The sequence below is a fragment of the Rhinoderma darwinii genome (assembly GCF_050947455.1).
Source record: "Rhinoderma darwinii isolate aRhiDar2 chromosome 3 unlocalized genomic scaffold, aRhiDar2.hap1 SUPER_3_unloc_11, whole genome shotgun sequence".
Classification (NCBI taxonomy): Eukaryota; Metazoa; Chordata; class Amphibia; order Anura; family Rhinodermatidae; genus Rhinoderma; species Rhinoderma darwinii.
The window spans coordinates 419794-447707 of NW_027461736.1; the positions used below are offsets into that span (position 1 = coordinate 419794).

Genomic DNA, 27914 nt, shown 5'->3' on the forward strand with positions numbered 1-27914 from the left:
TCTTTTTTCAAGGCTAAATAGGTTTAATTCTTTCAATCTTTCCTCATAACTTAAATTCTCCATGCCCCTTATTAGCTTCGTTGCTCTTCTTTGTATTTTTTCCAACTCCAGGGCATCCTTTCTATGAACTGGAGCCCAGAACTGAACTGCATATTCTAGATGGGGCCTCACTAATGCTTTGTAAAGTGGTAATATTACATCTCTGTCCCGCGAGTCCATGCCTCTTTTAATACACGACATTATCTTGCTGGCCTTTGAAGCAGCTGATTGACACTGCATGCTGTTATTGAGTTTATGATTTACAAGAACACCCAGATCCTTCTCAACAAGTGAATCCGCCAGTGTAGCGCCCCCTAGGAAATATGATGCATGCAGGTTGTTGGTACCCAGATGCATAACTTTACATTTATCTACATTAAACTTCATTTGCCAAGTGGACGCCCAAACACTTAGTTTGTTTAAATCTGCCTGCAATTCATGAACATCTTCCATAGTCTGAACTATATTACATAGCTTGGTGTCATCTGCAAAAATAGAAATAGTGCTATTAATCCCATCCTCTATATCATTAATAAATAAGTTGAATAATAGTGGTCCCAGCACTGAACCCTGGGGTACACCACTTATAACCGGGGACCATTCAGAGAAGGAATCATTGACCACAACTCTCTGGATACGGTCCTTGAGCCAATTCTCAATCCAATTACAAACTATATTTTCTAAACCTATAGTCCGTAATTTACCCATTAGGCGTCTATGGGGGACAGTGTCAAATGCCTTTGCAAAGTCCAAAAACACTAAATCCACAGCGGCCCCTCTGTCAAGACTTCTGCTTACCTCTTCATAAAAACAGATTAGGTTAGTTTGACAACTTCTGTCCTTAGTAAAACCGTGCTGGCTGTCACTTATAATGCTATTTATTGTCACATAATCCTGTATATAGTCCCTCAATAGCCCCTCAAACATTTTCCCCACGATGGATGTTAAGCTTACTGGTCTATAATTACCCGGGGAAGACCTAGAGCCCTTTTTGAAAATAGGCACCACATTTGCCCTGCGCCAGTCCCTTGGCACTATACCAGTCACTAGAGATTCTCTGAATATTATGAAAAGGGGGACAGAAATAACTGAACTAAGCTCTTTAAGAATTCTAGGTAAGTGATTTCTATGTATGTTTGTGTTTCAGTGTGTGTTTATTACTGTATGTAAACCTTCTACACTGTGTGTTAGCTCAAAAAATGGCGACACACAGTGTAGGAGGTCAGACCGTTCAAACCCCTCGTTTCTCCCGGCACTAGCCAGGATAAAGGAGGGGGGGGGATGCTGAGAGCTCACTAGAGCGAGGGCTTTTTACCCAATTTTGCAGCATAAAGCAATGTGGTTGCTTTACCACATGCAATGCTGCAATTTTGGGAATGACTCCATCTAGTGACCAGCAATGGGAAATATTATAAATTAGAATCCAATTGAATCCAATTTATAATATTTCCTGACTCGTGAAAAAAAAATAAAAAATTAGAACAATGTTTAATCACCTAAACACTAATTGTTTAACTAAAAAAAAAACAACATGTTTTTCTGGCAACACATTCCCTTTAAGAAGAAAGATGGATCGCTACGACCTTGAATTGACTACCGAGGCCTGAATCAGATCATGGTGAAGAACAGGTACCCTCTGCCTTTGATTTCTGAACTGTTTGACCGCAAACGGGAGGCAATTTTTTTTTCTAAACTGGACCTGCGGGGGGCCTACAATCTGATACGGATTCGTCGAGGTGACGAGTGGAAGGCTGCTTTTAATACTCGTGATGGGCACTACGAATATCTAGTTATGCCCTTCGGCCTGTGTAACGCCCCCGCAGTGTTTCAAGAATTTGTCAATTACATTTTTCTTGATCTACTCTATGTCTGTGTTGTGGTGTATCTCGATGACATTTTGATTTTTTCCCCAGATCCAGTAACTCACCAAAGTCATGTCCCCCAGGTGTTGCATCGTCTAAGGGAGAATTGCCTGTATGCCAAGCTGGAGAAGTGTATGTTTGAGAAGAGGTCTCTACGCTTCCTGGGCTATATCATCTCCGATCAGGGCCTCAAGATGGACCCTCAGAAGGTAAAGGCTGTCCTGGAATGGCCACGCCCCCAAGGCTTAAGGGCCATATAAGGCTTCCTGGGATTCGCCAACTTCTACCGGCTGTTCATCCCCAACTTCTCATCTTTGACTGCTCCTATCTACACCCTCACTAAAAAGGGTATGAATGCCGAAGTGTGGACTCCGGAGGCAGAAGCCGCATTTGAATCCTTAAAGAAAGCCTTCACGTCAGCCTCTATTCTGCACCACCCTGATGTATCCCTACAGTTTTCGTTAGAGGTAGATGCTTCCTCTGTTGTTGCTGGTGCACTGTTGTTCCAGAGATGTTGGAAAGGCAAGGCTGTGGTATGTGGCTACTATTCCAAGCTGTTTTCTTCCGCAGAGCGCAACTACTCGATTGGGGACCAGGAGTTACTGGCCATCAAGCTGGCTCTGCAGGAGTGGAGACATCTACTGGAGGGCACAGTTCATCCTATCCTGGTCTTCACAGATCACAAGAACTTGACCTACCTACAGACGGCCCAGCGGTTGAATCCTCGTTGAACTCCACTACCGACAAGAATGTGAGGGCCGACGCTTTGTCTAGGTCAATTGAAACTGAGGACACTGTGGAGTCCCCACAGAATATTATTAATCCTTCCTGCATCTTCTCTGTGAATCCACTGCAATTAGAGACATTCCTCCGGGAAGGACTTTTGTGCGTTTCGCAGACAAAGGGAGAATTCTTCGCTGGGGTCACAGTTCTAAGCTGGCAGGTCACGCGGGTACTTGTAAGACCTAATCGCCTATCAGTTCTGATGGCCCACGCTACCCAAAGATGTTATGGACTTTTTCTCCTCACGCACGGTATGTGCAGCAAATAAAGTTGCTCACTCCAGACCTGCTGGCCTGCTCCGAACACTGCCTGTGCCAGTTGCTCCCTGGCAGCATGTCGCAATGGACTTTGTCACGGACCTTCCTCCTTCTGTGGGTTGCAGTGGGATCTGGGTGGTGGTGGATCGATTTTCTAAGATGGCTCATTTCGTTCCCTTGACCGGTCTGCCGTCTGCTACGCGATTGGCTGACCTCTTCATTCAACACATCTTCCGTCTGCACGGCTTGCCCCTACATATTGTCTTGGACCGAGGGGTACAGTTCACCTCGAAGTTTTGGAGAGCACTCTGCGTTCTCCTCGGTGTAAAATTGGACTTCTCTTTGGTCTATCATCCCCAGTCCAATGGGCAAGTCGAGAGGGTTAACCAGATTATGGAGAACTATCTGCGTCACTTTTTTCCAGGCTGCATGATGACTGGGTGCAGCTGCTTCCATGGGCAGAGTTCTCTTATAATAACCACACTAGTAAATCTACCACTTCCAGTCTGTTCTTCATCGTCTACGGCCAACATCCTCGTATACCTCTTCCTGTCTCTACTATGTCCAAGGTGCCTGCAGCTGACTCGACCTTCAGGGACTTTCTACAGATATGACAACAGAACCGATCTTCTATCCTGCTGGCGGTGGACCGCATGAAGAGAAAGGCAGATACAAGAAGATGGGCTCCTCCACAGTTTCTTCCGGGGACTAAAGTCTGGTTGTCTTCAAGGAATATCCGTCTGAGGGTGCCGTCGTGCAAATTTGCCCCTAGGTTCCTCGGACCCTTCAGAATCCTGCTAGAAATCAACCCGGTATCTTGAAAGCTGCAGCTGCCTCCTACCCTTAAGATTCCTAACTTCTTCCATGTCTCCTTGCTGAAGCCGTGGTCCTGAACCGCTACTCCAGGACTCCTAATTCCGCAGTGGTCCCTGACTGCTCATCTGGGATTTTTGAAGTAAGGGTGATTCTGGCCACCAAGAAGGTGGGAGGAGGACATTTTATTTAGTGAATCGGAGGGCTTTCGGTCTAGAAGACAGGTCTTGGGAGCCAGAGGAGAACAGCGATGCTTCTGTCCTCATGAGGAAGTTTCTCTCCCGCTCTTGTCCCAAGAAGAGGGGGCGTAAGAGGGGGATACTGTAATGTCTATGGCCACGGCCCGTCGTTCTGACTTACCCCTCGACGGCCGTGGCTAGGGACATCCAACTTTTGTGCAGCGTCGTTCCCCTGTGAGGCACCTTCACTCACTTTCGGATACAGAGACTGGCTCCAGGAGGGCGCGCGCCCGCACGGTCTTAAAGGACCAGTGCGCGCATATTGCAGGAAGTCTGCAATCTATCCCAGGATGCTCTGGGCTTTAAACAGGGCTCTGCCCTCTTCTTCCTTGCCAGAGCGTTGTTTGTTACCCGAAGTTTGTTGTGCTAATGGTCTCCTAGTGTCTTCCAGTTTCCCAGTGTACCCTGTTCCTGTATCCTGTTTCCGTGCTATCCTGTTCTAGTGCCGTCCTGAGCTGTTGCCATATTGTGCTGCTTTCCACGTCTGTCCTGCTACGCCACACCTGACGTCTACCCGCCTCCTGGTCCCAGACGTGCCTGCCTTGCTACTGTCTACATTGCTTCAGGTATTCTCTCTGAACTATTGACTCTGTACTTTACCTGTTTGGCCAGCTGCCATCCCGCTACGCGGTACGACCCAGTGGGTCCACACCACGCATTGTGACATGATGCGGATCAACTTGACCACTGTGACCCTATAGTTATGCCACTTGTATGCTATATAATAGGGGATATTTCAGTAAAGTAAAAAGATGATCAAATCATTTAGTAATGATGTTTAAGCACACTCGGGTATGAAGTACAGTAGGAAGTAATGCTGATGAGGAGTCCAACATGTGAATCAAGAGTTAAAACACAATTCTGAAAAAGGGTTAACGTAAGCCTAGGATTAGTATCTTCACCTAGACCTGACAGTGAAGCCATCTTAGATATGGCGTCTAGTTCTCTGTGCGCTCTTCACATGCCAGCCCCATTGTAAAACTCTTTGCGATGACGGCTGGAGGCACTGACGGTCATGGATCAGGAGTTTCAAAGCTACCCAACATATCAACAAAGACCTGGTTCACATTTTATCTTCATGCAAACCTAAACGACATTTTATATATAAACATAAGGAAAGGGATCTGTTTCTAAAAATCCAGTCACGCAGGATGCAGATACCTTTGATGTCCTAGAGGCAATTTTCACCATTGTGTTTCCAACTATATTCCTCATATCTGACCTTAGACTAAAAATGTATTCAATGTCTCCTATTGTGAGATGTTTGCCTGCTTATCCTCTCGTCTTTGTTTGTGGATTTCAGATTTACATCTAAGCAAAATACCAGGTCGTAACTGTGAAGAATAATGTCATAACGACCTAACATGGTGAAACCATCCATCTATCGCACGTGAAATTTAACAATAGGAGGTCGGGGCTATAAATACAGGCTGCCCAGAGAGTTCTTGGAACCATTTTCCTTAAGGAGATCTTCTTCCCTTTTCATAAGATGGTGACCTTAGTTGTAGTGTTTGTTCTTATACAAGCAACATTGACCAGTAGTTGGTTTATTTCCGTTGGTAATGGTGGGCTTTGGGGTTATTGGGGCACTGTAGAAACATGTACTTCTGGGTCCAGTGCCAGAGGATTCAGCTTGAAGGTAAGTCAACTTTCTGTCTAATTAAATTACTTTGCTATCATGTTTTTGCCCGTTTTCTGTTGGAGGTAATCTTCTGCCCTTCATTTCTTGTCCTCTTTCATGAAGCTATGTCTATGAGGACTTACATTCTTCCAAATCAATTGCCCCGCACCCTTATTTCCTAGGTGGCCTGTGAGAACTGGCTCCCCAGGAGAAACCTGCTGATCCACAGGCCTTTATAGCTCCTATTTGGGACCAGCTATACCTAAAGTCTTGCACTATGCTGGTCACGGCAGGTACACCTCTTTCTGACTCACTTGAATGTTTCCTAATTGCCTAGCTAGCTTTCCATACAATGTAAGCTGCCACCTCACTTACTGCTCATTCTTTAGGAACTGCTGCCACTACAAGCACAACGATGAATGCAGCCTAGCCCGATTCTGACAATTCTCGTGTAGGCTCCTCAGTTCCAGTCTCTATCCGGTGGGTCCTACCAGCCGCTCTCTATGTCCTCCGGTCACTGCCTAGCTTGGAGTCCTAGACCCTCTGTCAGTTTCTCTTGATCTGGAAAAATTTCCAGCCCTGTCAGAGTCCCAACCAGTATAGCTGACATGTCTATTTCTGACAGCAGCGTCCTCCTTCGGGTTGCTACATTTCCAACCCAAAAATAACGACCTGCTTGACATGCATAAAAATGCTTTGTGGTTTGGGGCAGTAGCTTCACACGGAGAGTGTTTTTTACAATTGGAGTTTTAATGCCTTTTAGATTAATATTGAGCAGATCCCCTCCCCACACTGCCTCCTAAATACTATTGGCTCACACCCAGTACCACATGAAAATAGTACCATAGGCTTTGCCCCATACAAACAGTGCCACACATAGTGCCTCTGTAGACAGTGCCACTCGCAGTACCCCCTGTAGACATTGAACACACAATGCCCACGGTAGACAGTGTCAGACAGTGTCACACACAAAGTCCCCTGTAGACAATGCGACATAGTGCCACCTGTAGATAGTGCCACACAATGCCCCCTATAAAAAGTGACACACACGGTGCTCCCTGTAGAAAATGCCACACACATTTCCCCCCTGTAGAAAGTTTCACACACAGTAACCCCTGCAGACAGTGCCGCATAGAATGCCCCTTGTAAAAAGTGCCACACACAGTGTCCAATGTAGACAGTGCCAAACAAAGTGCCATCTGTGGCTAGTGCCCCACACAGTGTCATCTGTAGATAGGGATACACAGTGCCTTGTGTAGATAGTGCCCCACACAGTGCCCTCTGTAGATAGTGTCACACACACATCCCAGTGGTCAATTACGGGCCTCGATTGGCTGCTGTGGTCACGTAAATTATGTACGTGGCAACATTGCTGCCGGACCGACGGGGACCATGCAAACGTCGGCACTGTAAGGGGTAGGGAATTTAAAATGTGAATAATCTTTTTTAATATTTTATAACACTTACTGCCGTTACTCAAAGATGTTGCGTTAAGCTCCACCCTGGTGCTAAGCTCTACCTATAAAACAGCGCCAGACTGTGCATCCGAGTGCCTACAATTTAGATAGGGTCAGCAAGCCAACCATTCCTTGCTAGACCCGCAAAGGAACAGAGTTAAATAAACATAACGTCAGCACCTACTATACACAGTGCAATATATACATGGCCAGAGTGACCACTCCTTCTCCAATGATGTCATTACAGTGGCTGGACTCACTACTGACTGGACACCACCTAGTGGGGAAAATACACAAATCCAGCAGATAACAGTAAACAACAGCACATCTTAAAGGTATAGTGCACCATTATACTTGCATACTTTACAATGCCACAGAGGGCCCAAAATACAATAAACCATGTACACCAACATTTCTCTCTAACTTGGGTATATAACCCCCCTTACAATTGGAGCAGAAAGATATTCTGCTCCACTACTATCTCCTTGACACTAAGCGCTGATCTCTATGATCAGTACAGAGGAACTTGGGGAAGATGAATGTAATCGGGCGGCCATGTTTGGGTTCCTGGTATAGCAAGAATCAGAACAAATGAGTATCATCTTTAACCCAAAAAACCTTAACTGCCCTACCCCACCAGGGAGTTTACCAATAACAGATTCACTGTGCTATACCACCAAGGACTTTACCAATGACATCTTGTCTGCCATAGATAACCAAGGACTTTAACAATAATTTCACTGTCCTAGACCCCCAAAGACATTACCAATAACCCCCTTTCTGCCATAGACCACCAAGGACTTACCAATAACCCATTCCCTGCCATAGACCACCCAGGACTTTACCAATAACTTCACTGCCCAAGGCCCCCAAAGGACTTTATTAATATTCCCCTTCTCATGCCCTAGACCACCAAGGACTTTACCAATAACCCATTATCTGCCATAGACCACCAAGGACTTTACCAATAACTTCACTGTCCTAGACCCCCAAGGACTTTACTAATAACCCCCTTCTCTGCCCTAGACCACCAATGACTTACCAATAACCCATTCCCTGCCATAGACCACCAAGGACTTTACCAATAACTTCACTACCCTAGGACCCCAAGGACTTTACTAATAACCCCCTTCTCTGCCCAAGACCACAAGGACTTTACCAATAACCCATTCTCTGCCATAGACCACCAAGGACTTTACTAATAACCCCCTTCTCTGCCCTAGACCACCAATGACTTACCAATAACCCATTCCCTGCCATAGACCACCAAGGACTTTACCAATAACTTCACTACCCTAGGACCCCAAGGACTTTACTAATAACCCCCTTCTCTGCCCAAGACCACCAAGGACTTTACCAATAACCCATTATCTGCCATAGACCACCAAGGACTTTACCAATAACCCATTCTCTGCCATAGAACACCAATGACTTTACCAATAACATCACTGTCTTAGAAATCCTGGGACTTTAACAATAACCCCTTCACTGCCCTAGACCACCAAGGACTTTAGCATTAACCCCATTATTATTCAGGCATTGTATGGCAGTATTATTTTAAATACCTTAGGGCAGTTTCATTGCATTAATGGCTATGTAAATCTTTGAAGGCAATTTTTTTTTAAATAAATCAATGTTTTATTTTATTTTGAACAAGTTTTACATTAGGCTTTGTTAATCCTGATGGATTTGGCTTTTGACCCAAGATACCTAGAAGCTGTATCTCAAAATGTTATTTTTTTATATAAAACCCAGTGTTATATGGGCACTATAAGAGTATTATTTGAATATGTTATGGAGGTATTATTTAGACATTGTACAGCTTAAGTTTTGGGAACTGTGGGGGCATTGCGTATATGAAATGTACATGCAGATTTTGAAATCACAAAAATAAAAATGGCAAATGAAGGAGCACATACATTGCTTGTTGCCCATGGCCCTATTTTCTATAAATCCAGCCCTGTATAACAATTTTTTAATGTTCCTTATGCTCGTGAGATGTCTCTATTTTTAGGTGGAGGGTCCCCAGATATCTGAAGATAACACAGCTCTGAAGAGAAGCAGACTATTTTTGCATTTTGTGGGGAATATATGGGCATTATATGTAACTATCAGTTGTACACTTTATGGCGGTATTATTTAGATTTTTTATGGCATATTTTTTGGGCACTGTGTGGAAGCATTATTTAGGTATGTATTAACTATATATGCGTCGCCTCTTGTGGATGGCGTCATCACTATATCTGGTATCATCACCAGTTTCATGTGGGGCATTCTTCGCTTCCAAACCCATCTCCACGTAAGATGCACACGGACTTGTATGGTACTGACTGTTTTTCGAATTCAGCGACGTGGTAGTGTGTATGTCTGAACTGCTAACGTCCAGGGGCCGCAACGACTTTCTCCTGAAATTTGTCCTTCACGGGGATCCGTCCAATTTTTGTGAAGGACGCGTCACGTGGTGGGATCCCTTGTTTCTCCTTTGGGTGACCATGTGCCATCGACATAACATCACCCAGGTAACGCCAAACTATATACAGGTGTACAATGAGATTCTTGCTTGGCCACCATTGCTTTATTAACCCGGACTCTTTCTTACTCATGTACAGCCTTTGGACGAAGCCAGTTAAAGGCAAAACGCGCCTCATGCGGTTTTCTGTTCAGCTCCTGCTCTTTGGACATTGTGGTTTTACTTCCTCATGGATTATCTGGGTTTATTTATGATCTTTTTGCTGTTTTTTGTTCGTTAGCTTTACATGCCCTTTAGCACATTGGGCCTTTAAAGTGTTGTTTTCCATCCAGACACATTGGGGTAGATTTACTTATGTGTCTGTGCCTAAAATGAATCGAAAACTGTGCCACAATTTGGGGCAATTTGGTGCAATTTTTTCATTTTACAACAGATGTTTGCATCTCTCTAGAAACGTAAAAATAAGTTCAGAAAGGGCAGGCTTAATGGAAGGGGGTGTGGCTTAGAATATGACCAAAATGTGCCAAAGATCTGGCTTAAAATTCTGACGCAAATTAAGCTAAAACAAAAGTGGACGGAGAAAACTAAAACTAAAAAGGATACATTTGGTGCATTTCTCAGTAAATCTGCCACATTTCAGATATTTTTGCATTGTTTTTAGTATTTTTACACTCTATTTTTTAAGTGAATTCTATATACAGTTATTCTATATATCTGGTATTATAGTGTCACCATTACTACTAGTGAATTAGTGTAATTGATTTTTTTCTTATAGGCTATGTTCACACAGGGCGGATACGCAGCGTAAAAGCACACAGCTTATCCGCCCTGGTTGCGGTAGGGAATTCCAGACGAAAAACCGCACCAAATTATGGAGCAGTTTTTCATCTGGAAAGTCCACAGTGGAAAACTTCACGTGAAAAAGAAAAAAAATTCCTTCTTACCTTTAGCCATAACAACGCGTTCTGGAGTCTGGCCTCCTGGGATTACATTTCATCCCGTGTGACCACTATAGCATGTGATTGGCTGCAGTGGTCACATGGGATGAAACATCACCCCAGGCAGATGGCCTGGACGAAGAAGCACAGAATTTGGATTAAGTATGAGATTTATTTTTGTGATTTTTGCGACGGAATTGAAGCTTTTCTGCCCCAAAAATCGCAACATCCACACTTGCCAACTGACAGTCCCGGCAAATTACTGTCCCCGCAACTGTAACATTGAATTGTATCTGCGTCCTCAGGGCAGTGACGTCAGGGGCACCTCCTGCAGCTGAATTACCAGACAGATCATTGCTGACGACTAGCCAGGGCATCCGCTCATAGAGGGAGCCACTGACAACGTCACTGCACACATATGGACAATGAATTTCGGGCTCCTCCTGGAGCTCCCGATTCCCGGCCGAAGTATTATAGCATATAAGAGTAGTGACGTCAGGGGCACCTCCTGCAGCAATATCCCCGACCAGAGCATTGCCGACGCCTGGCCGGGGATTTCGCTATTCCAGGGAGCCAAAATGGCTCTATCTACAGAGAGCAGGGTGAGGGCTATCTACAGGTGGAGCATGTGGCGCTATCTACAGGTGGGGTATGTGGCACTATCTACAGGGGGAGTATGTGGCACTAACTATAGGGGGTGTATGTGGCACTATCTACAGGGGAGTATGTGGCACTATCTACATTGAGGTGTGTGGCATTATCTACATGGGGTGTGTGCGGTATCTTCTACACAGGGTGTGTGCCATCATCTACGGGGGGTGTGTGTCATCATCTCCAAGGGGTTAGTGTGGCATTATCTACAAGGGGTCTGTGTGGCATGTAAAGCAAGGTTATGTGGAATCACCTACAGGGGGCTGTGTGTGTGGCATCATCTAAAGGGGGTGTGTGTGGCATCATCTAAAGGGGGTGTGGCATCATCTACAGGGGGTCTGTGCGGCATGTAAAGGGGTTGTGTGTGGCATCATCTACAGGGAGTGTGTGTGGCATCATCTACAGCGGGTCTGTGTGGCATCTACAGGGGGGCCATGTGGTTCTATATACAGGGGGCACTGTGGCATCATATACAGGGAGTAGTGTGTGGCAAAATCTACAGGGAGCAGTGGGTGCAATATCTACAGGGAGCAGTGTGCGGCAATATATACTGGGGGCAGTGTGGAGCACCATCTACAAGGGGCACTGAGTGTGGCACTATCTACGCTGGTTTTTACGCTACCAGTAGTGGTCAGCACGTATCACCTAGCCCTAGTGATAAAGTGAAACATCACCTGCCTGTAAACAACCAGATAACCAGAAACATACCGGCCACCATAGTAGTTGTCAGCCAAATAAGTGCAGACATTTTGTTTGTTTTTTTGTATGCAGAAATTCTGAAAAGCCACGCCCGCTAGCCACACCTTCCGGATAAACCACACACCCATAAGACACACCCACAAAATATACCACACCCTAAATGTCCCTGGGAAAAAAATTCAAATGTTGGCAGCTATGCAACATCTGTTATTTGTTGCAGGTTTTACCATTGAATTCAATGAGAAAAACCGCAACAAAAAATCAGCAAATACGCAAATACAATTGACATGAAGTGGATTGAAAAACCACACCACAGGTCAATTTCTGAGTGTATTTTTCCGCTCAGCATTTACAAAGCATTTGTTCAAATCTCATCCACTTACGTGTGAACCCGACCCTACAGTGATTTGGCAGCAGTAGTTTTTTTTTTTGGATGGTGTCTTCGTGCCTCGTGTTTTGCGCGCACATGATATTGAGATGTTGTTTTGTACTTTGTATTTTTGATACATTAATAAAGTGATTTAGAATTGTTTGCATTGTGTTGTCCTTTATGATTACAGGTATGGGAATATGTGCCCTGTATTTTAATAGTAAGGTATAAGAATTTTTTAGATGTCCCGTAACCTCATGAGATGTCTCTATTTATAGGTGGAACGTTTTCAGGGATCTGGAGATGATACAGCGCTGAATGGAATCAAACTATATTGTTGTCAGCCTGGAAGCAGAACTCCCATAAACACGATCACCTCGACAGTTTCCGAGTAAGTTCGACTGGTAACAGATCCTGTCTCGGGGGTCACGTGATTAGAGAATGTGCTAAATCACATGATACAATAAAATATCTCTAATCTGGCAACCAACACTCCAGAAATCCTAATAATTCAGCGTAGAATATAAGTAGTGCCATACCTGATCCAGTGATCGGCTGATCGGCTGTAACTGTGTCCAATGAGGATTTGTATAATATAAGTAAATATAAAGACCTACATTATGTATTTGGGGATGAGATTGTTTTATAATATTGTCGCCATCTGCTGCATGTGTCAGGACGTTGCTATCAATGCCGCCACCTATACGCTTCAGCATCCTCAGCCACATAATATTAATATACAATAGACGCCAGCTATGTCCAAGTGAAAAAGTTACAGTCTAATTGTCGGGTATAATATTACTGCGCAAAGCTAAATGATCACAGCCGACCTGCCGGCGCCAATCAGATCCCTGCCACCATATGTATATACAGTATATATTTGTATGTGAGTACAGTGAAGGAAATAAGTATTTGATCCCTTGCTGATTTTGTAAGTTTGCCCACTGTCAAAGTCATGAACAGTCTAGAATTTTTAGGCTAGGTTAATTTTACCAGTGAGAGATAGATTATATAAAAAAAAATAAAAAAAAATTACATAGTCAAAACTATATATATTTATTTGCATTGTGCAGAGAGAAATAAGTATTTGATCCCCTACCAACCATTAAGAGTTCAGCCTCCTCCAGACCAGTTACACGCTCCAAATCAACTTGGTGCCTGCATTATAGACAGCTCTTACATGGTCACCCGTATAAAAGACTCCTGTCCACAGACTCAATGAATCAGTCTGACTCTAACCTCCACAACATGGGCAAGACCAAAGAGCTTTCTAAGGATGTCAGGGACAAGATCATAGACCTGCACAAGGCTGGAATGGGCTACAAAACCATAAGTAAGACGCTGGGTGAGAAGGAGACAACTGTTGGTGCAATAGTAAGAAAATGGAAGACATACAAAGTGACTGTCAATCGACATCGATCTGGGGCTCCATGCAAAATCTCACCTCGTGGGGTATCCTTGATCCTGAGGAAGGTGAGAGCTCAGCCGAAAACTACATGGGGGGAACTTGTTAATGATCTCAAGGCAGCTGGGACCACAGTCACCAAGAAAACCATTGGTAACACATTACGCCGTAATGGATTAAAATCCTGCAGTGCCCGCAAGGTCCCCCTGCTCAAGAAGGCACATGTACAGGCCCGTCTGAAGTTTGCAAATGAACATCTGGATGATTCTGACAGTGATTGGGAGAAGGTGCTGTGGTCAGATGACTAAAATTTAGCTCTTTGGCATTAACTCAACTCGCCGTGTTTGGAGGAAGAGAAATGCTGCCTATGACCCAAAGAACACCGTCCCCACTGTCAAGCATGGAGGTGGAAACATTATGTTTTGAGGGTGTTTCTCTGCTAAGGGCACAGGACTACTTCACCGCATCAATGGGAGAATGGATGGAGCCATGTACCGTCAATTTCTGAGTGACAACCTCCTTCCCTCCACCAGGACATTAAAAATGGCTCGTGGCTGGGTCTTCCAGCACGACAATGACCCGAAACATACAGTCAAGGCAACAAAGGAGTGGCTCAAAAAGTAGGACATTAAGGTCATGGAGTGGCCTAGCCAGTCTCCAGACCTTAATCCCATCGAAAACTTATGGAGGGAGCTGAAGATCCGAGTTGCCAAGCGACAGCCTCGAAATCTTAATGATTTACAGATGATCTGCAAAGAGGAGTGGACCAAAATTCATCTAACATGTGTGCAAACCTCATCATCAACTACAAAAACGTCTGACTACTGTGCTTGCCAACAAGGGTTTTGCCACCAAGTATTAAGTCTTGTTTGCCAAAGGGATCAAATACTTATTTCTCTGTGCACAATGCAAATAAATATATATAATTTTGACAATGTGATTTTCTTTTTTTTTTTTTATATAATCTATCTCTCACTGGTAAAATTAACCTAGCCTAAAAATTCTAGACTCTTCATGTCTTTGACAGTGGGCAAACTTACAAAATCAGCAAGGGATCAAATCCTTATTTCCTTTACTGTATATGTGGTGTATATGCATCCAAAATGTTGTATTCAATAGTCAGAGGTGCAGCTATGTTCTCCAGCACCCGGGGAAAAGATTCAGTTTGGCACACCCCCCCCCCCCCCCACAACTTCTTTCCCGACATCTTCTTTCCCCTCGCCATGTTTAATTTCTCTACCAATCGATGAGGTGTCATTTTTGTTTTTCACATGTGCCTGACTAAAACAGATTGTATAACTGGGGCTAATGAGACTATATGGTGAAATAACAAATATCCCCCTCTTGTAGATAGCTCTACACACCCCACTAGTAGATAGTGCTATACACACACTCCCTTGTAGATAGTGCCACAAGCCCCTTGTAGATAGTGCCACACTCCCCCTTGTATATAGTGCCCCACACCCCCCATGTAGAAAGTGACTGTCACATTGGGTTCGTGGACCCACTGGGCTGTACCGCCTTGGCGGTATGGCAGCTGGCCAACAGGGCGCAGGTTAAAGTCTATAGTTCATATAGGGTACCTGTGGCAGCTCGGATAGTAGCAATACAGGCTCGGCTTTGAATAGGCAGCAGGCAGACGTCAGGCGTGGTGAAACAGGACAGGCGTGGTATACAGCACAGCACGACATTGGCTCAGCACAGCACAAGACCAGGATAGCATTGGATACAGGTAACAGGAACAGGAACACTGGAAAACACTAGGAGACCATCGCATAGACAAACTTAGGGTACAACAACAACACTCAGGCATCGAAGCAAGGGGCTGAACCCTTCTTATAGTCCAGGGCACTCATGGGCTGATACTTCATTAAAATCCTGTGAGCGCGCTGCCCCTTTAAGAGCGGACACGAGCGTGCGCGCCCACCCTACGGAATCCGGTCGAGGTGTGTGGAAGAGAGCGCTGGCTCTCCTGAGGAAGAGACTGGGGCCAGCGCTCGCCGACCCATGGTGGCGGCCGTAAGGGGGAGAGAGAACCTGATGGCCGGCAGCCACGGACATGACAGTGACACTCAGTCATCTTTGTAGATAGTGCCACACACCCCTACTTATAGATAGTGCCACACAGTCCCCTTAAAGATAGTGCCACACACCCCTACTTGTAAATAGTGCCACATTCCCCTGTAGATAGTGCCACACGGCCCCTCTTGTAGATAGTGCCACAAAAATTCCCCTGTAGATATTGCCACAAACCGCTCCTTGTAGATAGTGCCACATTCTATAGATAGTGCCACACAGCCCTCCTTGTAGATAGTGCAACACAAAGCCCCCTGTAGATAGTGCCAAACCCACACTGTAAATAGCGACACACAGCCTTTGTAGATAGTGCCGCGCACCCGTCCTTGTAGATAGTGTCACATTCGAATGTAGATAGTGTCACACAGCCCCTTGTAGACAGTACCACACAGCCCTATTGTAGATAGTGCCACACACCCATACTTGTAGACAGTGCAGCATTCCCCTGTAGAAAGTGCACACACAGCCCCCTTGTAGATAGTGCCACACAAAGCCCCCTGTAGATAGTGACACACACACCCTGTAGATAGTGAAACACAGTCCCCCATTTTAGATAGTGCCACACACCCCTCCTTGTAGATAGTGCCAAATTTCCCTGTAGATAGTGCCACACAGCCATTCTTATAGATAGTGCCACACAAAGCCCCTGTGGAGAGTGCCACACGAGCCCTGTAGATAGCGACACACAGCCCCATTGTAGATAGTGCCACACACCCCTCCTTGAAGATAGTGCCACATTCCACTGTAGATCATGCCAGAAAGCCCCCTTGTAGGCAGTGCCACACAGCCCCTTGTAGACAGTGCCACACAGCCCTTCTTGTAGATAGTACCAAACACGCCTCCTTGTAGATAGTTCCACATGCCCCCTTGTAGATAGCGACACACAGCCCCCCTTGAACATAGTAAGCCCGCAGGTCGGGACCTGGGAGTCTTAGACCTAGCACAAATTTCACAAGCGGCAACGTAGGCCTTAACGTCTTTAAGCGACCCAGGCAACCAATAGGTTCTAGAAATGAGGTGGTTGGTACCCAGAATGCCTGGATGGCCAGATAGTGCAGAGTCATGATTTTCCCTGAGCAACCTTAGCCGGAATTGCTGGGGGAACAAACAGCTTGTTCTCAGGAAGGTTCTTGGGAGCAGAACCTTGATCAGCCGTAATTTCGGAGACTAAGTCACAATCCACAAAGGATATGATTATAACTTGTGGCAAAATACAAGCAGGATCCTCCTCAGGAGGAGGACTGGCCATGAAGCTACGCGACAGAGCATCAACCTTAAAGATTTTTAGACTCAGCCCAGGTGACCACAAAATTGAATCTCGTAAAAAACAACGCCCATCGAGCTTGTCTCGGGTTTAACCTCCGGGCAGATTCTAGGAGAACCAGATTCTTGTGGTCAGTAAAGACCATTACCTGGTGTCTAGTCCCCTCCAGGAAGTGGCGCCACTCTTCAAATGCCCGTTTAATGGCTAAGAGTTTGCGGTTGCCAACGTCATAGTTTCTCTCAGTGGAGGAGAACTTCCTGGAGAAGTAGGCACAGGGACGGAGATGGGTGAGAGACCTAGTACCCTGGGACAAGACAGAATCCACTCCCACCTCGGAGACGTCAACCTCCACGATGAATGGCTCCATTTGGTTTGGCTGAATCAGCACTGGGGCAGAGACAAAGCACCTCTTAAGGATCTCAAAAGCCTGGACCGCCTCCGGAGGCCAGTGGAGGAGATCAGCACCTTTACGAGTGAGGTCCGTGAGAGGCTTAGCGATGACCGAGAAGTTAGCAATAAATCTCCTGTAATAATTAGCAAACCCCAGGAAACATTGTAAGGCCTTCAGGGAGGCAGGGCGGACCCATTCTGTCACAGCCTGAACCTTGGCAGGGTCCATGCGGAATTCATTAGGAGTGAGGATTTGACCCAAAAATGGAATCTCCTGCACCCCAAACACACATTTTTCGAGTTCTTTTTCCCGAAGGGCCTGGAACACCTTCCTGACATGCTCAATGTGGGAGGACCAGTCCTTGGAAAACACCAGTATATCATCAAGGTACACTACAAGAAATACCCCCAGATAGTCTCTTAAAATCTCATTTACGAAATTCTGGAAGACCGCGGGAGCATTACACAACCCAAAGGGCATGACGAGATATTCGAAATGACCTTCGGGTGTGTTAAACGCAGTCTTCCACTAATCCCCTTCTAAGATCCGGATCAGGTTATAAGCCCCCCGAAGATCAAACTTAGAGAACCATTGTGCCCCCTGAACCTGATTGAAGAGATCAGGAATCAAAGAAAGGGTATATTGTTCCTCACAGTGATTTTATTTAAATTTCGGTAATCGATGCATGGCCTAAGACCACCATCCTTCTTCCCTACGAAGAAGAAGCCAGCACCTGCCGGAGAAGTAGAGGGGCGAATGTAACCCTTGGCCAGGATTTCCTGGATATATTCTTTCATGGCTTCACGTTCAGGACAAGAGAGATTAAATATCCTACCTTTAGGGAGCTTAGCTCCGGGTACCAGATCGATTGCGCAATCGTAATCTCTATGAGGAGGTAACTCTTCGGAGGCCTTTTTCGAAAAGATATCGGCGAAGTCCTGAATAAACTTAGGTAGAGTGTTCACCTCCTCAACAAGACAAACCAAATTAATAGAAAAACATGACGTCGTGCATTCATTACCCCATTTAGTAAGATCACCAGTATTCTAGTTAAAAGTGGGATTATGCATATGCAACCAAGGAAGGCCTAAAATCAAATCGGACGATAACCCCTGCATCACAAACACAGAACACTGCTCCGAATGAATGGAGCCAACAATGAGTTCAAAAACAGGGGTATGCTGCATAAAATAACCATTAGCAAGTGGAGTGGAATCTATACCCACTACCGGGACAGGTTTAGGCAAATCAATTAATGGCATAGCTAGAGACATAGCAAATTCCACAGACATAATGTTAGCAGCAGACCCTGAATCCACGAAGACACTGCCGGTGGCAGACCTTCCATCAAAAGAGACCTGAAAGGGAAGCAAGATTTTTTTAGGCTTCATATTTACGGGAAATACCTGTGCGCCCAAGCGACCTCCCCGAAGTCTTTCCGGCTGCTTATTCTTGCGCCTGGGACAGTCGTTCACTTGATGCTTGTCATCCCTACAGTAGAAGCAAGGATCATTCTTCCTGCGGAACCCTCTACGTTGTTGGAGAGACACATAGACCCCGAGTTGCATCTGTTCATCCGAGTTCTCCGTGGAAGAACGAAGCAACGGAACCTCTGGAGCCATCATAGGGGAGCCAGAGGTGAAGGCGCCAGAGCGTTCAAGTTGTCGTTCCCTGAGACGTCGGTCAAGACGAATTGCTAAAGCCATAGCCTGATTTAGAGAGTCTGAAGTGGGATAGCTAACTACCAGGTCTTTCAGGGCGTTCGACAGACCCAATCTAAACTGGAACCTCAAGGCAGGATCATTCCACCGAGAAGCTACACACCACTTCCTAAAGTCAGAACACTACTCCTCAATGGGTCTCTTACCCTGACATAAGGTCACCAGCTGACTCTCGGCAAAGGCAGTCTTGTCAGTCCCGTCATAGATGAGCCCGAAAGCAGAAGAAAAAAAAGGTCAACAGAAGAAAGTTCGGGGGCGTCAGGAGCCAAGGAGAAGGCCCATTTCTGGGGGCCGTCCTGGAGCCGGGACCTAATTATACCCACTCGCTGGCCTAATTATACCCACTCGCTGGCTTAAGTGGGGCCTTAATCGGAAATAGAGTCTACAACTCTCCCGAAAAGAGAAAAATGTCTTCCGGTCCCCTGAGAACCGGTCAGGCAACTTGAGGTGGGGTTCAAGAGGTGAGTTGAAGGGCACTACCATGGTAGCATCACGCTGGTTGAACCTCTGAGCCAGGTCTTGGACTTGTAGGGAGAGACCTTGCATTTGCTGAGCCAGGGCCTCAAGGGGGTCCATAGTCGAGTCAGGTATAGGGCCTGTGATTATATAATGAATCGGGGTAGGGAGACGGACAGGTGAGCCCTAATCTACCTGCTCTACTTGCACGGCCCGTCCTAAGCAACGGCGTACACCTGGGCGATGGTCCCTACGCTCAGTAAGTGCAAGACAGACAACACAAGACAAGGGCACACAGAAGCAAAGGGGGTAGTTGGGGCAGTTGGCCACGGCAATACCGTGAGCAACAGGCAGTAGTGAAAGAGCCAAGTCAAACCAGGAGAGTACGTAGTAGCAAAATCAGAGCAGGAGAATCGTCAGTCAAGCCAGGGTCAATATGAAACAGCGGTCAATCAGGTAAATAGCAGGAATCGCAGAGCCAGGAAACAAGACAATCACAGGCAAGGAACAAGCTGCAAGTGAGGGTATAAATAGACCAAGGGCGGGAGCAGCACCGTCAGGCCAGGCTGTCATAGGTTCTCCCTCTCCTCAGCCTGCCAGCCTGAGTGGTAACAAATCGCGTCACTCTAGCAGACCTTAGAGCTGATGAAGGCTGATTAACCCCGGGCGTCGACACAGAACCTGTGTCTGGCAAACCCTTTACATAGATATTGCCACATAGTCCTCCTTATAGATAGTGCCACACAAAGCCCCCTGTAGAGAGTGTCACACGCGCCCTGTAGATAGCGACACACAGCCCCCTTGTAGATAGTGCCACATTCCCCTGTAGATAGTGCCACATAGCCCCCTTGTAGGCAGTGCCACACAGCCCCCTTGTAGACAGTGCCACACATCCCTCCTTGTAGATAGTACCAAACACTCCCTTGTAGATAGCGACACACAGCACCCCCTTGTAGATAGTGCCAAACAACCCCCTCGTAGATAGTGCCACACACCCCTCCTTGTAGATAGTGCCACACAGCCCCCTTGTAGATAGTGCCACACACCCCTACTTGTAGATCGTGCAGAATTCCCCTGTAGATAGTTCCAAACAGCCCCCCTTGTAGATAGTGCCACACAAAGCCCCCTGTAGATAGTGGCACACCCACCCTGTAGATAGCGACACACCACCCTCCTTGTAGATAGTGTCACACACCCATCCTTGTAGATAGCACCACACCCCCTATGCAGTTAGCGCCACATGCCGCCCAAACCGCCCATATGATGATCCTCCATTGCTGGGACCCCATCATTTGCTAGAACTGGGGACCCCGGTCTCACCCCTTGCTATAACCAGGCACGGCCCTAGGATAGATGCCGCCCTGTGCGAAATAATCTTTCGGTGCCCCACCACATCATTAAAAAAAATGCCCCATAAAAAAATTATAATGCCCCTTTAGTGCTCCCATACAGTATAATAATAATATTTAATAATATAATATATTACAACCCCTTCAAGGACCGAGTATTTTTTCCTCTAATTGTGCCCACAGTATTATGCCACCTGTAGTACCCCTACACAGTATAATGTTCGCTTAGTGGCCCCCACACAGTATAGTGACCCCCTGTAGATTTTGCCATATTGCCTCCCTGTAGACAGTGCCATAATCCCCCACCTCCTTTTTGTAGATCGTACCATACAGGTCCCCCCACCTCCCCCTTGTAGACAGTGCCTTACAGTCCCCCACCTCCCCTTGTAGACAGTGCACCCAAGCAAAAATAAAAATTGTACTCACCTAGGCCCCGTTCCCATGACGAACTTAGCTGCTCCATGATGGGACCCTGTAGCCTAGTACAGTGTTTCCCAACCTTTTCGGACTCGAAGCAGCACTGGAAAAATAAAATTTCCTCAGGGCCCGCCTACCAAAAATTGTTTTGAGAAAGACAGAAAACGGCTAAGAATAAGCACTACACTCGTAGGGTATGTTCACACACGTTTTTTGTAAGGCAAAAAAAAATCTGCCTCAAAATTCCTCAGCAACTGACAGCGTTGTTTTTTGTGTTTTTTTCTTAAGCTGTTGAAGCGAATGCAAAAGACGCAGGAAAAAAAGCTCCAAACGAGCGCCGCAGGTATTTTCTGCCTCCTATTAATTTCAATTGGAGGGCAGAGGCGGAAACCACTTGAAGACCATCAGCCCCCCACTCTCAGTAAAATGACCATCAGCCCACCACTCACAGATTCCCCCTGTAGGTAGCGCCACACAGCCCCTTGTAGGTAGCGCCACACAGCTCCTTGTGGGTAGCGCCACACAGCCCCTTGTGCGTAGCGCCACACAGCCCCTTGTAGGTAGCGCCAGACAGCCCCCTTGTAGGTAGCACCACACAGACCCTTGTAGGTATCACCACACAGCCCCCTTGTGGGTAGCATCAGACAGCCCCCTTGTAGGTAGCGCCAGACAGCCCCCTTGTAGGTAGCGCCAGACAGCCCCCTTGTAGATAGCATCACACAGCCCCTTGTAGGTAGCACCACACAGCCCCCTTGTGGGTAGCACCAGACATCCCCCTTGTAGGTAGCGCCAGACAGCCCCCTTGTAGGTAGCGCCAGACAGCCCCCTTGTAGATAGCGCCACACAGCCCCATTGTAGATAGTGCCACACAGCCCCCTTGTAGATAGCGCCACACAGCCCCCTTTAGAGTGCGCCACACAGCCCCCTGTAGGGAGCGCCGCACAGCCCCCTGTAGGGAAGTCAGCATATCCCCTTGTGTCACGGCGCGGGGTGTGGACCCACTGGGCCGTACCGCGTGGCAGAGTAGCAGCTGGCCAACAAGGTACAAAACAATGTATAGTTCAGAATGGGTACCTGAGGCAATGTAAACAGTAGCGGGAAGACACGACTTGACTTTCACAGCAGGTGACGCCGCGGATGCAGCGGGAAGACACGACTTGACTTTCACTTGTAGACACGATAGCACGGGATACAGGGTACAGGCAGCAGGAACAGGTAACACTGGGAACTGGAAAACACTGGGAGACCATTTGCAAGACAGACTTAGGTATACAACAACGCTCAGGCAAGGAACCAGTGGGCAGAGACCCTTATTGTAGTCCAGCAGCCATTTGGGCTGATAATTGATAGATGACAGCTGGATGCATACTGGTCCTTTAAGGACCCGGAAGACAGTGCCGGCATCTCCCAGGAGGGAGCGGAAGCCGTGAAGAGAGATTGCCGGGCCATGGGCCATGATCATCAAGGGGTAAGTCTGAACGACGACCCCTGGCCATAGACGTTACACCCTGTTAGGGAGTGCCACACAGCCCCCTGGTAGGGAGTGCCACAAAGCCCCCTGGTTGGTAGTGCCCCACAGCCCCCTGGTTGGTAGTTCCACACAGCCCACTGGTTGGTAGTGCCCCACAGTCCCCTGGTTGGTAGCGCCCCAAAGCCCCCTGGTCGGTGGTGCCACACAGCCCACAGCCCCCTGGTTGGTAGTGCCACACAGCCCACAGGCCCCTGGTTGGTAGAGCCACACAGCCCACAGCCCCCTGGTAGGTAGTGCCACACAGCCCACAGCCCCCTTATTGGTAGTGCCACACAGCCCACTGGTTGGTACTGCCCCACAGCCCCCTGGTTGGTAGTGCCCCAAAGCCCCCTGGTTGGTAGTGCCACACAGCCCCCTGGTTGGTAGAGCCACACATCCCCCTCGTAGGTAATGCCACACAGCCCACAGCCCCCTGGTTGGTAGTGCCACACAGCCCACAGCCCCCTGGTTGGTAGTGCCACACAGCCCAAAGCCCCCTGGTTGGTAGTGCCACACAGCCCACAGCCCCCTGGTAGGTAGTGCCACACTGCCCACAACCCCCTGGTAGGTAGTGCCACACTGCCCACAGCCCCCTGGCTGGTAGTGCCCCAAAGCCCCCTGGTTGGTAGTGCCACACAGCCCACAGCCCCCTGGTTGGTAGAGCCACACAACCCCCTGGTAGGTAGTGCCACACAGCCCACAGCCCCCTGGTAGGTAGTGCCACACAGCCCCATGTTTGGTAGTGCCACACAGCCCACAGCCCCCTGGTAGGTAGTGCCACACAGCCCACAGCCCCCTGGTAGGTAGTGCCACACAGCCCCATGTTTGGTAGTGCCACACAGCCCACAGCCCCCTGGTAGGTAGTGCCACACAGCCCACAGCCCCCTGGTAGGTAGTGCCACACAGCCCCATGTTTGGTAGTGCCACACAGCCCACAGCCCCCTGGTTGGTAGTGCCACACAGCCCACAGCCCCCTGGTAGGTAGAGCCATACTGCCCACAGCCCCCTGGTTGGTAGTGCCACACAGCACACTGCTCCCTGGTTGGTAGTGCCACACAGCCCACAGCCCCCTGGTAGGTAGTGCCACACTGCCCACAGCCCCCTTGTAGGTAGTGCAAGGACTACGAAATGATCCTGATAGCTGGCGGGCAATAGACATTCAAAAAAGGACAACTGTGCAGGAGCACACAAAATACCCAGCTTTCCCAGCTATCAAATAAATGTGTGGAAATAAACTAAGATATAACTTTTAGTTAGTCTAGCTAAAGGATTAATCCTTTTAGTTAGATTAAATAAAAAAGTCCAAATACAATGTCAGCCGCACAGTCTTATAAATCGTAGGTGGGTGCTGACCTGCCCAGGTCAGGGCTAACAGACCTGCTGTAGTAGAATCGAAAAATCAGGCAGCACTCCAAGGTATAAGCAAAATAGAAAAAGGTGCTTTATTGGTCCATATACACACGACGTTTCAGCTCAACACAGGAGTCTTTTTCAAGTGACTTGGATTCTAGATTAAATAAAAGTTATATCTTAGTTTATTTCCACACATTTATTTGATAGCCAGGAAAGCTGGGTATTTTGTATGCTCCTGCACAGTTGTCCTTCTTTGTAGGTAGTGCCACACAGCCCACAACCCCCCTGTAGATAGCAACCCCCCCCCCTTCCAGTATAGATAGCACCACTGTAGCTCCCTGAAGGAGTGGAATCCCCTTGTGGCTGGGGATTCCGCTCCTGGAGCGCTGCTTGATGTCTCTGTCCATATATGGACAGTAACATTCGGGAAAACTCCTGAAGCGGAATCCCCGGTCACAGCGTTGCAGACGCTATGACCGTCGATTCCACTCCAGGAGAAGCTCCTGTCGTCTGTGTCATTGGCTTCTCCTGGAGTGGAATCCCCGGTCATAGAGTCTGCAACGCTGTGACCGGGGATTCCGCTTCAGGAGTTTCCCCTGATGTCACTTTCCATATATGTACAGAAACATTAAGCAGCACTCCAGGAGCGGAATCCCCGGCCACATGGGGATTCCGCTCCTTCAGGGAGCTACAGTGGCGCTAGTAGATAGCAGAGCAGGAAGATACCTCCCTGCTCTGCTATAGTGCCGTCGCTAGCGCTATAGCAGCCGCAGCAGCTGCTAGCGTTGCCACCGCACTCATGCCCAGTGTCGCCGCTAGCAGCCGCTATGGCTGCTACAGCGGTAGTGACGGACACTAAGTGAAGAAGCGCCCGGGTGGAAAGGTGACTGCAGCCAGTGTGTATCCCCGCTGGTAGTTGCAACGGCGCGGGGATATACACACCCGCTGGCGCCCCTCTTGCAGTGTGGCAGCTTATGCCCTGTGCGACAGCACTGGTCGAACGTATCTAAGACCGGCCATGGCCATAACTGTGGCAAGGAGGAGTTTAAATAGAGTGGTGATCGAGCATGTTTATTGCTGCTGCATATAAAGTCTATGGAAAGGAGCACATAACTCTGACCCCCAGTAGTCGGGCCACCACCAATCTAAGATGTATCACCTATCTAGTGGATTGGGGATAAATGTTTTTGGAATACCCATTTAAGCCTGTGGTCTCCAACCTATGGCCTTTCAGTTTGCTGACAGCTGCATGCTGGTAGTTGTAGGATGGGGCTTTCGGATTAAGCTTTATTTATCTGTAGCATTTAAATGTATTCTCCTTTACTGACGAGTGTCCCAATAGTTCCCAAAGTGTCCCATATTCTCCTTGTCAATCTTTTTGTCTATTCTCTTTGAACCTTCTTTTCGGTCTTCTTCTCGATCTTCTCATTGATCTTCTAGCAGTCTTCTACTCTAATCTTATCCTTATTGTCGCTGGACCCATGTCCTGTGGCCACCACTTCGTATGGTCAATGTTTGGTGGCTTTTCTCCTCTAGGGACCACAAGGAAGGACAATTTTCTAAATAATTATCTTTTCTCCATAGGTGGGGGGACTGGACTAACATATATTGGTGTCCTAATGGGAATCTCATCAACTTTTCCTTACGAGTTGAGCCAAGACAGGGTTCTGGAGATGACACAACGGCCAACAACATGATGATGCAATGTTCAGATTCCAGCACTCTAACTGGAGAGGGAATGTCCTGGGGAGAATACGGAGGATGGAGTGGAGTTTGTACAAACGGTATTTGTGGTATCAAAACCAAAGTAGAAGGAAATCAAAGAGGTGGAGATGACACCGCTCTCAATGATGTCCAGTTTGAATGTTGTTAATTCTTCACCCTTCACCAGCCACAAACCGAATGAGATAAAATTCCTATAAATGTTGGTAATAAACTTACCATTATTAAAGAGACTTATACATGTTTTTTTATTATTAAACTATCATATGTTGTACTGTGCCACATAGCACCTGTGACGCCCCCTATAGGGTCAGCATAGTAATCACTATAAAGCAGAGTGACATGTACCATTGGTGGCACACCCCAAAGACCGACCCTGTTTGCAGTGTTCAGAGATCAGTGACTATCTTCCCTGGGTGAATTATATGTAAGAAATACAAAACACACAGGGATATTTCACACAAAGAGACCCCCGAAAAAATTCCTATAGAATTCAACCCCTCCTACAAAACACTCCACAACAAGGAACTAGTACCCTAACACAAGATCAAAGACTAGAAATTGTGCAATCCCGCAGATTATTTCTTAACAGTAAATATAATAAAAAAAATAAACAACACCTATACAAAACACTCCACAACAGGGAAATCTAAATCGGATACAAGATGAGAGAATTGAGACAGAAAGATCGTATAAAATTCCTCCAAAAAGTAAACCAAAGCAAACCCCTTTATACAATAACTCTACAGAGGTCCAGCAACCAAAAGAGAGTCTATTAAATTTTCACCTTCCTACTACACCGAACTCTCCAACAGAGAACCTTTTGGATATGTCCCTCTTTACCATTCATAATTCACCACCTATTTCTCCTACAGCAAACAACTCGAGTAAAAAATTGTCAAATTCCCTTTTACCAAACTGGGACAAATCACCGGAGTTTGATCAGAGAAATAACTTATTATTATCTCAACCATCCCACCCCTCAGTCAAATCTATAAGCACTATTATAGATAATACGAAAGAAGGCTCAAATATGTCAGTTCCATTTTTAACCTCAGTTTTTTCAAATGATCAATTAGATGAATCTATTCCATCTACTTCACAGCAACTCCTTTTTCCAAAGGACATAAACACACAATCACTAATCCCCATTACACATTTCTTTCATCCAAAAAAAAGAAAAAATGCTTCAGAGGAACTAGGGGAGGCAAAAAGAGGAAAAAAACAATAAAAACTCTAATACAAACCCCGAATCTAGAATACAGTTCAATATTCAACTTATCAAATCATATTCTGAATAGTGCAGAACTAACCCTTCTAAACAAAGGATTATCTTTTTGCCCCACATCTAAAAGCAATGGGTTTGAACTATTTCTGGACTTACATAAATTTACCAGAAAATTAACACTCCACAGACACTTTGAAATTTTAGCCACAAAAACCACATTATCTAATGAAATTACCCCCCTGAACACAAAGGAAATCCTAGAAAACAGTCAAATTGATCCTTTCACACACACAGAACTCAAACCCCCCTCCAAATTTTACCCAATAGGTAGTCAAGGAAATTTTGTGAATACATTCTACCATTTAGTTTCAACTGATCTAGAAAGCCTAGAGCTAGATAAAACAATTAAGAATAACAATTTGACCATAAATGAAATATCTGCCCTCAAAAATCTAAAAAAGAATAAAAATATAGTCATTAGATCAGCAGACAAAGGTGGTGGCATTGTCATACAAAATACTACAGATTACCAGTCTGAAGCCACCAGGATTCTATCAGATACGAATTATTACACAAAATTAACACATAATCCTCTATTTACAATTACAGAAAAACTCAAACATTTGATCAATCAGGCTTTTCTAAATAAAATACTAAACACAAAAGAAAAAAACTATTTAATACCTTCTAAGATCAACATGCCATTCTTTTATCATCTGCCTAAAATGCATAAAAATGCAAAAATACCACCGGGCAGACCCATTATATCGGGAATCCAATCACCGACCTGTCATTTATCCCATTATTTAGATATACTTTTCCA

General features: G+C 46.4%; 1 protein-coding gene across 1 annotated transcript; it reads left to right on the forward strand.

Annotated features, from left to right (window-relative positions):
- The first annotated feature begins 5482 nt into the window (after nt 1–5482).
- Nucleotides 5483–26014, forward strand: LOC142682176 (vitelline membrane outer layer protein 1-like). The gene is made up of 3 exons (XM_075847302.1): nt 5483–5632; nt 12478–12590; nt 25726–26014. The coding sequence occupies exons 1-3, from the start codon at nt 5483–5485 to the stop codon at nt 26012–26014; spliced, it is 552 nt and encodes a 183-aa protein (XP_075703417.1).
- Nucleotides 26015–27914: the final 1900 nt, after the last annotated feature.

What these genes read in the sequence shown, in the direction of transcription:
- LOC142682176 (XM_075847302.1), top strand. Translation starts at nt 5,483, where the DNA reads ATGGTGACCTTAGTTGTAGTGTTTGTTCTTATACAAGCAACATTGACC. An exon ending in CCAGAGGATTCAGCTTGAAG is followed by an intron (nt 5,633 to 12,477) that starts GTAAGTCAACTT and finishes CTCTATTTATAG; the next exon opens with GTGGAACGTTTTCAGGGATC. An exon ending in ATCACCTCGACAGTTTCCGA is followed by an intron (nt 12,591 to 25,725) that starts GTAAGTTCGACT and finishes TTTTCTCCATAG; the next exon opens with GTGGGGGGACTGGACTAACA.